Source organism: Megascapheus bottae, chromosome 4, assembly GCF_031878675.1.
Source record: "Megascapheus bottae isolate mThoBot1 chromosome 4, mThoBot2.hap1, whole genome shotgun sequence".
Classification (NCBI taxonomy): Eukaryota; Metazoa; Chordata; class Mammalia; order Rodentia; family Geomyidae; genus Megascapheus; species Megascapheus bottae.
The window spans coordinates 48477759-48491758 of NC_143512.1; the positions used below are offsets into that span (position 1 = coordinate 48477759).

The 14000-nt window shown below is 35.1% G+C and overlaps 1 protein-coding gene across 1 annotated transcript in view; it reads left to right on the forward strand.

Moving 5' to 3' along the window:
- The first annotated feature begins 304 nt into the window (after nucleotides 1-304).
- Nucleotides 305-14000, forward strand: part of Adamts6 (ADAM metallopeptidase with thrombospondin type 1 motif 6) — a 187597-nt gene continuing 173901 nt past the window's right edge. The window contains exons 1-4 of the mRNA XM_090331864.1: nucleotides 305-666; nucleotides 2166-2530; nucleotides 8188-8356; nucleotides 13345-13559. Of these exons, the coding sequence (XP_090187990.1) occupies nucleotides 570-666; nucleotides 2166-2530; nucleotides 8188-8356; nucleotides 13345-13559 (846 nt within the window). The 5' untranslated portion in view covers nucleotides 305-569. The remainder of the gene's footprint in view (nucleotides 667-2165; nucleotides 2531-8187; nucleotides 8357-13344; nucleotides 13560-14000) is intronic.

The following is a 14000-nucleotide window of genomic DNA, read 5'->3' on the forward strand; positions in this document are numbered from 1 at the left end:
CTAAGGGTCAAACTTGCATACCAGACAAACACTATGTGTCTTAGCTTCAAAATTCCTTGATGTGGGCTTTGTTAAGTAGCTTTAATATTTTCTTGCTAACCATTAAGATTTCTAAATTTGTGTTTGAATTTTGGAATATTTATTTAGACTTAAAGAAAAGACATGGTCTAATTTAACTGTACTAAGTTGAGCTTGTAGTTTTGTCTTTGGCAACCATTCAGCAATACATAGTAAATCTGTCCATTCAGGATATTTCTACTTAACTTAAATTTCTCTTTGTTTTGTTCTTCTAGGTTAAAAAAACAGCCATATTTTAGTAACTGATCAGGCTAATGTTTTGCTTGTGAAACATTTATTACCATTGTTTTCTTCATTTTGGATTGAGAACATGAATCTGGACACAGAAGAAAGTACAAAATGTTGGACAAAAGTATCCATTAGACAGAGGAATATCTAACAGCTACTTTGCAAGAAGCATTAAGGACATAATTGTTATGCTTCGATTTTGGTATGGTATCGACTCTCTAGCACATAGGTAGCCCTCCAAAAATCATCTAGGTTTCTAAATTATGGAAATTTTGTGGAAGACGTTGACATGGATTTTGAGCCTCATCATGGCTTCATCAGAATTTCATAATGATCACAGACTTTCATACAGTTCTCAAGGTAGGATTCTTGCTTTTGAAACTTTAAAAAGAATTATCATGGGCTAGGATTGTGATTGTGATTTAGTGGTAGATTGCTTGCCTAGCATGCATAAAGCCTTGGGTTTGATTCCTCAGTACCACATCAGCAGAAAAAGCCAGAATGATGGCTCAAGTGCTAGGGTGCTGGTCTTGAACAAATGAAGTTCAGGGACAGAGCCTCAGTCCAGAGTTTAAGCCCTAGGACTGGGGGTAAAGAAAGAAAATAAATACTGTATTATATTTCAGTTTATCTCCACATGATTATGGTTTCATAGGATGTTATGTTTGTCAGATAAACTCTGTACAGACAGTGAAGTGACGGGCAGACATTTGAGTTCTCTTAGTGGGAAATCTAGTTTAGAAAGGGATAATTAAGTTAGAAAAATATTAGGTCTGCCAAATTTTTAGTTATTCTATTGATTTTAAAGAGTTTTGTTGAATTACAATCCACCTAGCATATACTTCACCTATTTAAAGTATATAGTTCAATGGTTTTTAGAATTATACAGCCAATACTATATCAATTTTTGAACATTTTCATCACTCCATAAAAAGAGCCTTAATAATTACTTCCAAATTTCCCCAAACTTTCCACACTTTTTCTTCTCCTGTCCCAGCCCTAGGCAGTTTTTAAGCCTTTGGACATCTGTTTCTAGATTTGTTTCTATTATTAATATTATTAACAGTATGTGTTATGTCCTATGCGTTATTTTGTGACTGACTCCTTTTAGTTAGCATAATTTTTTTTATAATGTTAGAAAATCACCTTTGCTTATGAAGGTCTAATGCCTTTTTCTCTTTTATTGCACAGTAATATCCCACTGGTAGAAATGTACTTTCTGATTAGTCATGGACTGATAGAAATTTGGATTATTTTGCCCTTTGGGTGATTATGAATAATTTTGGCATGAACATTCACAAAGGAGTTTTTAATGTGCATGTCTGTTTTCATTTCTCTTGTGTATAAACAGAATTGATGAATCATATGGTAACTTTATGATCAATACTTTGACAAGTTATCAGACTGTTTTTCAAAGTGCCTGAAGCATTTTCCATTCCTAATAATGGCTTTATTTTTAAGAAATAATTTTTGGAAGGCCATAGAAATTCTATATAAATTCTTTTGGATTCTTATCTGAATGGAATCCCATTCTTTTGCTTCTGTGTACTTTTCATTATTTTTTTATTTGCATGTAAATTTTTCATATTTTGTTTATAGTTAAGCAATTGGAACCTATGTTTTTAAAATTAAGTTTTTGGAAGAAAATTAGTACTTCCCAAAGGAATTTGAGAAATAAAATAATCCAAACTCAATCTTTAGATTTTAAACCTTCCTAGTTATACTTTTTATATTTCCATTTGTTCCCCACTCAATGATGCATAGTTTTTAACTGAGATAGTTATTTATATTGTTACTTCTCTGAAATTTTCTTTTCTTCTATGTGCTTTTTCTGGATTCTCTACCTTGTGATTACAAAGAGGAATTCCTGACTTATCTTGAACACTACCAGCTAACTATTCCAATAAGGGTTGATCAAAATGGAGCTTTTCTCAGCTTTACTGTGAAAAATGATAAGCACTCAAGGAGAAGACGGAGTATGAACCCTATCGATCCACAGCAGGCAGTGTCGAAGTTATTTTTTAAACTTTCAGCCTATGGCAAGCACTTTCACCTAAACTTGACTCTCAATACAGATTTTGTATCCAAACATTTTACAGTGGAATACTGGGGGAAAGATGGACCCCAGTGGAAACATGATTTTTTAGACAACTGTCATTATACTGGATATTTGCAAGATCAACATAGTACAACTAAGGTGGCGTTAAGCAACTGTGTTGGATTGGTAAGTAGATATGATTTTAAATTTTTGATTGGAAAATAAGTTCATGAAGTAATTATCTTTCCTCAGATTCAAAACTATGTATTCATATATGCACATATAAAATTAAGTAAGTAATGGCCTGTAGGTGTTCATTATTTTTACTGTTTTTGCTTTTGTTCATTTTATTCATAGTGGTTATATTGCCTTTTCATGGAATAGCTTATAAAACTCTTCATTAACAGAAGAGGAATGAATGAAATTGCTGGTTTCTTTTTAGTATTAATATTTCTTCTGGGCAAATAGTTTGAATTTAATGCATAACAAACAGTCATTGGCAAAGAGTTTCAGGGTAGTTTGTATATTACTGCAAGAAATCACCACATTGTTTTGCCTGTTAGGTTAACTTTCTCTTGTAGTTAATGGCTCTGAACTGCAGCCCTCAGACATCAAGCCTCTTCAGTAGCTAGGATTACAGGCATGACCATGCCCGGCTAACGCTACATATTTTTGTGTGTTGATTTTATATTGTGCTTCATTTCCAAAAGGTTTTATCAGGCCTATGAGTTTCTTGGTTGAATTTTTTTTTTTTTTTTTGCCAGTCCTGGGTTTGAGCTCAGGGCCTGAGCACTGTCCTTGGATTTTCTCAAGGCTAGAGCTCTACCACTTGAGCCTCAGCACCACTTCCGGCTTTTTCTATGTATGTGGTACCGAGGAATCAAACCCGGGTCTTAATGCATGCTAGGCAAGCACTTTAACCACTAGGTCAAACTCCCGGCCCCTCTTGGTTGAATTTTTTAAGTGTATAGTCAAATCATCTGCAAATAGAGATACTTTGTCTATTTTATTCTCCTTTAGAATTCCTCTTAGACAAAGGGCACAGATTTAATTAACTGCATTTTAAATTATTTTATACAAAACAATGTTCATTGAAAGCATTTTGAGTCATGTTTTCTCCCCCATATTATCAGTCTTTATAAGCCTTGCACCATTCAAAGACAGAATTCTAATAGTACCATCTATTGTTTTAAATATTGTCACATGTTCTTTTGATTGTGTCTGGATTATGGTTTTCTTATCTGGGTTTTGTTTTCTAGAGTTTGCAACTACTATTTTTTCCCCTATTGAGATGAAAATAGTGCCTTTATTGGTTGACCATTATATTGTCTTTATATCTATTGCTTGGATACATCACATCTTTTGAAATTTATTTTTAAGACAGAGTCTTACTATATCCTATCTGTACCACCATATTCAGCTGAATATAAATTTCATTTTTATTAGAGGCATTTTTCATGGAGATTACTTGGGTTACATCTCATATTTTACCTCTTTTTCTTTTTTAAAGTTGTTTCTATAGCTTCCTCTTTCTGACTTTATATCCTGATTTGTTGTGAGAACATCTTCAAATAATTACTTCAGATCAGGTGACTGGGAAATAAAAATTTTTGAGTCCTTGTCTATTCAGAGTGACTTTTTGTTGCCCTCAGATTTTGTTAATAATCCATTGAAGGTGAATTTCTAGATTAATAAAAATGATTTTTCTTAAGAGCTATCAATGGTGGGATTGGGAATGGGATATATTGGGAATCATGCCTGTATTTGTACTGATCATTTACATCATAGTACTCAGGAGGCTGTGATCTAAAGCTCATGGTTCAAAGCCAATCAAGTCAGGAAAATTGAGGAAATTCTTACCTCCAGTTAACAGCCAGGCAATTGGATTTGGTGCTGTAGCTCAAGCAGTAGAATGCTAGCTTCAAAAAATAAAGTTCAGGGACAATGGACAGTCTCTGAGTTCATGCTCCAGGACAGGCACAAGAAAAAAGTTATCCATATGCACCAGGTGTGATGACTGCTTCACTATGTCATCTCAGCTACTTGGGAAGTGGAGGTCAACTGAGGTCAGAAGTTCTCAAGACCTTATCTTAACCAACAAAGTGGAACATAAAGCTAAAACTTGTCGAAGTTGTATTTATGTATTTATTCATTCATTCATTTTTGGCTGTGGGGCTTATATTCAGGGCTTGGGTGCTCTCCTAGATTTTTAAAAAAAAATTTATTTACTTTTTTTTTTTTGTTGTTGTTCAAGGCTAGCATTTTAATCACTTGGAGCCATAGTGTCACTTCTGGTTTTCTTGTGGTTAGCTGGCAATAAGACTCTCACAGACTTGCCTACCCCTGCTGGTTTTGAAGTTCAATTCTCATATCTTAGCTTCCTGAGTAGCTAGGAGTACAGGCATGAGCCACCAGTACCTGGCTTTTTGAAGCTGTTTAAGCATGGGAAGCAGATTAGGGAAAGTGAGAGGATGATTTGTGTCATGGTATATTATATGCACATATGAAAATATTACAATGAATCTTTCTCTGTGCTACTAATATATACTAATTATTATTATTTTAAGAACCAACAAGCTTGGTGTGATTTTTTTTTTTTTTTTGCCAGTCCTGGGCTTGAGCTCAGGGCCTGAGCACTGTCCTTGGACTTTCTCAAGGCTAGAACTCTACCACTTGAGCCTCAGCACCACGTCCGGCTTTTTTCTATGTATGTGGTACTGAGGAATCAAACCCGGGTCTTCATGCATGCTAGGCAAGCACTTTAACCACTAGGCCAAACTCCCGGCCCCAGTGATGGGTTTTATTATTATTATTATTTTAAGAACCAGCAAGCTTGGTGTGATGGGTTTTATTATTATTATTATTTTAAGAAACAAGTTTGATGTGATGGGTTTATCCCTGTAATCCTAGCTACAAATAGGAGACATGGGTAGAAGGATCATGGTTTCAAGTCCAGTCTGGGTGCAACATTTATGACTCTACCTGAAAAATAACTGAAGCTAAAAGGACTAGTGAAGCTCCAATTGTAAAGCACTGAATTCAAAGTCAGCACTGATATATATATGTATATATATAATATATCTTTAGAAAAATAAAAATATTTAGAGGTCTACAATTTATAGCCTTCTTTTAGATAGTAATGGGATTTGTATTCAGAAACTCAGGCTTGCTAGCAGGCATTCTAGCTCCTTTTTCTGCGTTTATTTTTCAGCTTGAATCTTGCTTTCTGCTTGGGTGTTTGCCTGTGCCTTGATCTGCCTAGTTTAAGCTTCTGTCATAGTTGGTGTGACAGGTGTTTGCCTCCACTTCAAGCGTACTTAGTTGGGATTGAGCATCTTGGACATTTGTGCCTAGGCTGACCTGGAATTTAATTTCCCTAGCTTCACCCTTCCAGGTAGTTAGGATAACACAAATGCACAACTACAGAGTGTGTGTTGAGAAGTGGTGTCAAAATTTTCTGCCTGGAGTGGCCTCAATATGCCATCCCTATCTCAGCCTCCCAAGTAGCTAGAATTACTTATATAAGCCTGTTAAAATTTTAATTTATAAAAATTTCCCTTAGTGAAAGATAATTCTAAGTTCTGTGAGATTTCTTCAATTTTGGGTTGTCATTGAATACTCTCTTGTAGTACAGTGTCTTCTGTCATATCATGGGCATACAAAGAGCATGTAGTAAATGAATAATATTAGAAACAGCCTTAGAGGATAAGAAACTTATAAATCACAACATGGTGGTTAAAGGATTCCAAGCTCCAAGTTCAGTCCAGTGAGTTTGTTTAACTTTGCTCCATCTCAGTTTCTCGTTTGCAAAGAGGAGCTGACCATAGTACTTACACTGAAGTGCTATTCAGATTAAGCAAGATAGCATGTATAAACACTTTATAGGATACCTAACACATGAAAGTTAAAAAATGATTTAGTTTTAATTAAAGCAATTTAAAATTTTATTTATTGAATTTTCTTGCCTGGGACCTTTCAACTTCACTGGTCTATTGTCACAGGCCAGCATGCTTTTATTGTCCTGGGCTGTCTGGGATGTAGCCTAGACTCCATTTCCTACACTTCCCTCTAATCAAAACTTGCCACTTCTTCCTGAACTGGGTGTTATTAACATAACTGGTACTGGAGTTCCTGAACGGCATATTATGTTATTTCTGTTTGCATTTAATATAGGCACAACTACCCACAAACAAAAGCAGACAGTGACAAAGATAATAGAAGTGACTAAAGCATGTGTTTTTTTTTTTTTAAATCTCATGTAGGTTGCAGGTGGTCACCAATTTCATGTCTGATTATGTCATATTTTTCTTTCTAAACATACAGGACTTAAAAATTTCTCTAAACAGAATCATGAAAGCTAAAATTTACATAGAATTTAGAGATGACCTGCTCAGATTTTTTTTATTGTAATTAATAGAGGGGTTACAGTTATATTCGCCAGATAAAAGGAGCATCCTTCACACACATTGATACCCCTTCTCATGCTATTGCCCCCATTTCCCTCCCCCCATCCAGAGATTTTTTTTTTTTTTTGCAAGTCCTGGCCTTGAGCTCAGGGCCTGAGCACTGTCCTTGGACTTTCTCAAGGCTAGAACTCTACCACTTGAGCTTCAGCACCACTTCCAGCTTTTTCTATATATGTGGTACCAAGGAATCAAACCCGGGTCTTCATGCATGCTAGGCAAGCATGTTAACCACTAGGCCAAACTCCCAGCCCCAGAGATTTTTTTTTTAAACTGTTTTTTTTTTTTAAAGCAGCAAAAACCCTTTCTCTTAGGACATATTATGTGGAAACCTAATATATACATTAATAAAAAAGCACATCTGATGCTAAGTCCAGGAATTCAAGCCATGGAAGTCTCCTTTTGTTGTCTGGGGTAGCTCTTGAGGGCACTTTGGGGGAATCTCCTTTGGGCTTCCTCGAGTGCCGTTTTAAAACTAATTTAAACCAACCCTTTCATTTTTCTAGCTGAGGAAATAAGCTCAGAGAATCTGTGTTTTATCTGGTGGTTAGATTAAGCGCATCCTCATCAGTGCCCTATTTAGAGCAATATTTAGACAAGAGTTGAAATTAGCATATAATTATTTATTCTTAGTGCAGATAACTTTGACAAACATATTCCTCTTCATCAATGAACTTTTATTTAAACTAACACATATAAGATACTTTCTGTGTCTGTATTTGATTCTAAGCATTATAAGATATAACTTATTCCCTAAAGAAAGTTAACAGTCTACTTGGGAAGATATCACTTATAGTTGAAACTTTACACTGAAGATAAACAGAAAAGATTTGAGATTAATGACAAATAAGTGTGGCATTAAATGAAAAGATAGGACACTTACATTATACTCTAGTGAACCTCAGAGAAGTGTGAAGGTACTCCCTCTGGCTTGGAGAAACTTCTAAAGAAGAAATAGGACCTCTTAGTAGGATTTAGATAAGTAAATAGATGTAAGGTAATAGAATGCTGTGAATAATAGCAAAGCTCTACTTGAATTACAGCTCTATTTTTTTCCTTTTGATGCTATTGGTAAGTTCCTCATCTCTTGAGACTGTTAATTCATTTATAATATGGGATGTTTGGGATGTATATTAATAAAGATAAACTTCAAAATATCAATGGCTATAACTAGTTTATATAGTTTATAGCTTTTTAAATAATAATGAAATGTATATGATGACTTACTGAGGAAAAGTACTGCACTGAGTGTTTAATTAGCACATACTTTCACCTCTTAGTTTTGGAGAGTTACCAATTTATTTTTGACTCTTGTTAATGATAAAATCGTGTATATAAAATGATGATTCTTGATAAATTAGTTGTTTCTCTTCCTTTTAGCATGGAATTATTGCTACAGAAGATGAAGAATATTTTATTGAGCCTTTAAAGAATACTACAGAGGATTCTAAGCATTTTAATTATGAGAATGGCCATCCTCATGTTATCTACAAAAAGTCTACTCTTCAACAGCGACACCTCTACGATCACTCTCACTGTGGGCTTTCAGGTAAGTGTGCAGCCTTTGAGAAACATACTGCATCATTTCTTTTCTTTCTTCTGACAGTAGAAATGTTAATTTGGAGGGTCTCTGAGAAGTACTTAGACTGTAATCCATGTTCAAGTAACATTTCTTTTTTAGGTAATACAGTTTTCACACACAGATATTTCATAATATTCTGCAATCACTGGCTAGTCTTATGTGTTCTTGCTAGTCACAAGAATCAATTTATAAGAATAATTCCTGAGTAAGACTTGAAGAGTCTTAACATAGTACTCAAAAGGTAATGATAGGATTAAATTAGTGGACTATAGAAAGATATCATTGGAATAATAAGCCTAGACTTGAGTAGATAAGGAAAGCTTTGTGAAAGAAGCATCTTCTCTGCTGAGCATTAAGAGAAAAGAGAAGGTAGTCAGACAGGAGGAGAGAAGGTAGCCAGACAGGAAGAAAGAAGGCTGACTAGTATGTGCTTTATACAGGATGCAGCATTTTGCAACACCACAGGGGAATGATGCATTCCAGAAATTGACAGTTCCTATAATGAGTATTAGAATGTGGGTTGAAGAGACATAGACAGACATGAAAGATTCAGAAGTCATATTAAGGAGTCTGTATATGTTGATTATGCTAGAAATCCATTAAAAGGGTTTATTTGAAGGGATGAAATAATCATATTTAGCCAGATGCTGGTGGTTCACACCTATAGTTCTATCTAATCAGGAGGTTGAGACCAAAGGATCATACTTCAAAGCCAACTTGGGCAGGAAAGTCCATGAGACTCTTAACTTCAATTAGCCACCAACAAAACAAAACAAAACAACAAAATGAAAAACCTGGAAGTGGAGTTGTGGCTCAAGTGGAAGAGCACTAGCATTGAGCAAAAAAAGCTCAAGAATAGCAGGTTTGATTTCAAACCTGCCAGGATTGCCAACCCTAAATTATATTCTTGTTACATAAAGACTATTCTTGAAGTTGTATGGAGATTGAATCTGAGAAGAATAAGATTAAAGTTAGGGCATTAGGGAATGTTAGACTAAAGATAAAAATACATAAGAGCATTAGTGAATATAGAATAGCACCATCAAAGAGGATCATAGGCTCTGGTTTAGTTTTGGACAGATTTCCAAACCTCTTTGAGTGCTCATCTAAGCACACATTATTTACTTAATACAATTGTATTTTCACTATTACTATTATGATAACTTTTAGTAGTTTAAGAGTTAATAGTTTTTTTCTTCTCCACTTTTTGAAAATTTTGTTCCAGAAACTGCAGGTAGGAGCAAAATATTTCAGGGGTAGATTTTAGGTGATTTAGAATAAAATGCAATGATTCCCTTTTGAATCAGGGAATGTATTATCTTTTATTTCTCTCCATATTTTTTATTTTCCACCATGTTTTCTAGAAGATCATTTCCTTCTTAAATGTTTAAATGGTCTTTTGAATTTGTTGCCTAAATAATTACTTAATTATTGTTGTTGTTGTTATTATCATTATTATTATTATTATTAATTTGGTACTAAGCTTTAACTCAGGGCAGCAACTCTGCAGCTTGAGTCATGTTTCTAGTCAGTTTTCTCTCCTTCTTTTGGAGCTAGGACCCACCTTTTGCTTTTGGACAGGGTTGTGACTCTCCCATTTATGTTTCCTACTATAGTTGGGGTGACAGGCATGTCTCCTCAGCTCAACCTTCTCTGTTGTGATCTGCGGTCTCATGAACATTTTGCCCTGACTTTGAATTGCAATCCTGATGTCAGCTTCCCCAGTTCATACTTGATTCTTAAATAAGGTTTATAAATTCTTTAGGCCAAGTGCAATGGTTCACATCTGTAATTTCAGATGCTTGGGAGATGGAAAAATTACACTCCAGAAAAAAAGTTAGTGAGACCCTTGTAACAGGCAATAAGGCAGGCAAGGTGCCATGACCTGTAATCCTAGCTATGCAGGAGGCTGGCCCAGGCAAAGACCCTACCTGAAAAATAACTAAAGCTAAGAAGGGGCATGGCACAAGTAGTGGAGCACTTTTCTAGTAAGTACAAAACCCCGTTTGGGAGAGTTTACATCCCTTTGCCGGCAACAAAGAAATATTCTTTAGGCTTTTGATTTAGGAAGATTTTTGTTTGTGAGGACTAGTTGATAGTAGAAAAGATCACTTAAATCCATTTTGGCCAGGAGCATGGCCTAGTGGCAGAGTACTTGCCTAGCATGCTTTAAGCCCTGGGTTTGATTCCTCGGTACCTCATACACAGAAAAAGCCGAAGTGGTGCTGTGGCTCAAGTGGTAGAGAGCTAGCCTTAAGGAAAGCCCAAGGACCTTGGTTGGGCCCTGAATCCAAGCCCCAAGACTGACCAAAAAGAAAGAAAGAATGAAAGTCCATTTAATTCATTTAGAACACTTTAAAAGGTGAAACAAAACTCATTAGTAAATTAATACGAAGGATACTCAAACATATGGGGAAATATTGATATTTAACAAACTTTAGGTTGTAGGCACAGCTATATATAAATTCTTTTACAATGTAAGATTTCCTCATTCTTCATTTGAATTAGTGTGCAAGGACTGGCACTCAAGACTGGCCCTTTATCACTTGAACCATTTCCCGCTTTTCAAGGGATCAAACCCAGGTTTTCGTGCATGCTAGGCAAGCACTCTTCCACTAGGCCAAACTCCTGGCCCCGCGGAGTCCTTGCTTTTATGAAGCTTCTTATAGCTAGTGAGGATAAGCAATGAGCTACATGTGTAAATAAATAAGTAAACACATGAGTACCACAGTTAATGCCATGAGTTAAAGGTAAAGCCAGTCAATGAAATTATTATGCATGGCTATATGCAGTCAACATAAGGATCATAAAAATTAAAATATTGTTTTGAGTGACAATAAGATCCATACCTTAGTTTTGGAAGAAAGTTAACTGTGTTATATGGAACAATGTTTCCTTTAACATTCTATAGTGTATCAAAAATTAAATTGAATGAAGCTTATATCATGTGTCATCTGAAGAACTACTAATTATTTATTTTAAAACAAAACAACAGCATTTTTTTTCCCTCTTTAGTACTGGGAGTTGAACTCAGGTCTCACAAGTCAGTTCATTTTTTGTTCTTTGTCTCACTGTTTCTGATTCCCCTTCCCATCCCTAAATTAGATAAAGTTATATACAAGACAAAGGGTGCTGAACTAAAATACAGTGACAATAGGGAAAACCAAAGTGGGAAAAATGAAAGAATAAATAAACTGAGTACAGTACACACACAAAAATCAAACACAAAAAACCTTTTATTTCCATATCTTGTAGTTCATTTCCATTAACATTTTGTAGGTAACCAATGCAACAGTGATATTCACAAGATACTATATTGGAAATAAATTTTACAACTTGGGCAGGGGAGGGACAAAGAGAAGGGAAAGCAGGAGAAAATGAGGGGGGAGTAGCAATGTTTGACAAGAATTGTACCCATTTTCTTACTGTAACCTTTTTGTATATCACCTTTACAATAAAAAAAAGAACTACTTGTATATACATGTTTTCCCTCAGCATTCATTAATAAACAAAAAAGGTAAACCAGTAAAAAAAAATCTGGAGAGCAAAAGTAGTTAAAACACTTACTCTAGGTTGATATATCTTAAATATTTTTAATTAGGCATGCTTTTAAGTGAATTGTGTAATAACCAATCCTTTTCTCTTTTAATAAATTGACACAAAGGAAAACAACTACAATGTTAATATACTTTATAACCAAGAGTAACTTGGATTATATACTCAGCCCTACAAATGCCCTAAAAAAGAGGTTCCTTAGTCTGAATCTATAAACTGTAATCTACACTACATGTGGCTAAGGCAAATTGTGCAGAATTGTATCTCCTTTTCATGCCTCTGACCTTCTGACATAAATAGAAAAATAATATTTGAAAAATTATGTGGAAAAGCCAATTGCAAGTGACTCATGCTTGTAATCCTAGCAACTCAGGAGGCTCAGATCTGAGGATCTTGTGGTTTGAAGCCAGTCTGGGCAACAAAGTCCATGATACAGAACTAGCTGGAAATGGAGTTGTGGCTGAAGTGGTAAAACACTAGCCTTGAGAAAGAAAAACAAAAAATTCAGAGACAACATTCAGGTGCTAAGTTCAATTTCTAGGACTCTCAAAAAATGAACTAAATAAAATTACATACAAACAAATTTACTACCTTTTAGAACTGAGAGTTTGGAGGAATTGAATTGGTTTTAATTGAGATAATTTAATAACAGCATATTACTTTAAAATGAATGTTCAAAAGTGTTTTGATTTTAGATTTAGCAACTTTTTTTGTGTGTCAGAACTGTCTTAGGCTATGCAAAAGTTCACACTGTTGCTGCTTTTTTTTTTTTTTTGTCCTGGGGCTTGGACTCTGGGCCTGGGTGCTGTCCTTGAGCAATTCAGTTTAAGGCTACTGCCCTACTCCTGGAGTCACAGCCCCATTTCCTGTTTTCTAGTGGTTAATTGGAGATAAGAGTCTCAGGTTCTTTAGTGCCCAGGCTGGTTTTGAACCCTGATCCTCAAATCTCAGCCTCCTGAGTAGCTAAGATTATAGGCGTGAGCCACCGCATCCAGCTGTTGCTGCTTTCTAAATAACTTTAAAATGATTCTTTGAAGTATCTATTTCTGAATTTAAAAGTATGATGGCATATTATAAATGGTGATTTAAATTTTTCATGTAGTTATTCATTACAGAGATTTATTTTACTGGATCTATATGAGCAGTTTAATTTTATCAGAAAATTGATTACCTTGAATTTTATATTACTTTGAATTTTATATTTTTGAACTCAAAGTCCATGCTTGTTAGGCAGGCTTCTTAACCACTTGAGGCACATTTTTATCTCAGTGCTCTATTCCTTCCCATACTTGGAATAACCTTACATATCTGAGCAATCATGAGAATCATATCTTTATAAAAGATATATAAATAAATAGTTTCAATGGCTAAATCTACTGAATTAGTTGTTTTTATTGCAGACGTCACAAGCAGTGGCAAACCATCGTGGCTGAATGACACATCATCTGTGTTTCCTTCCTTATTACCAATTAATGACACATATACCCACCACAGACCAAAAAGATCAGTGAGCATTGAGCGGTTTGTGGAGACATTGGTTGTGGCAGACAAAATGATGGTGGGCTACCACGGACGTAAAGACATTGAACATTACATTTTGAGTGTGATGAATATTGTAAGTTTTATCCCTCTATAAACTATTTTAAGTTGTTTGCTGTGTTTTGTACAAAGATTATGAAGTAATAAATATGTACTAAATAATAAAAATTATGAAATTAGAAATGATAAAATTATGAAATAAATAATAATATGTAGAATAAATGAAACAATAACAAAAACTTATCTGTCTAAAATAGAAGCTAGGTGGTGTATGTTATTTTATGTTTTATTTTTTAACCATAGTTTTTGCCAGTCCTGGGCTTGCGCTCAGGGCCTGAGCACCGTCCTTAGACTTTCTCAAGGCTAGAGCTCTACCACTTGAGCCTCAGCACCACTTCCAGCTTTTTTCTACATATGTGGTACCGAGGAATTGAACCCGGGTCTTCGTGCATGCTAGGCAAGCACTCTACCACTAGGCCAAACTCCTGGCCCTTTAATCATATTTTGATGCTTGAAA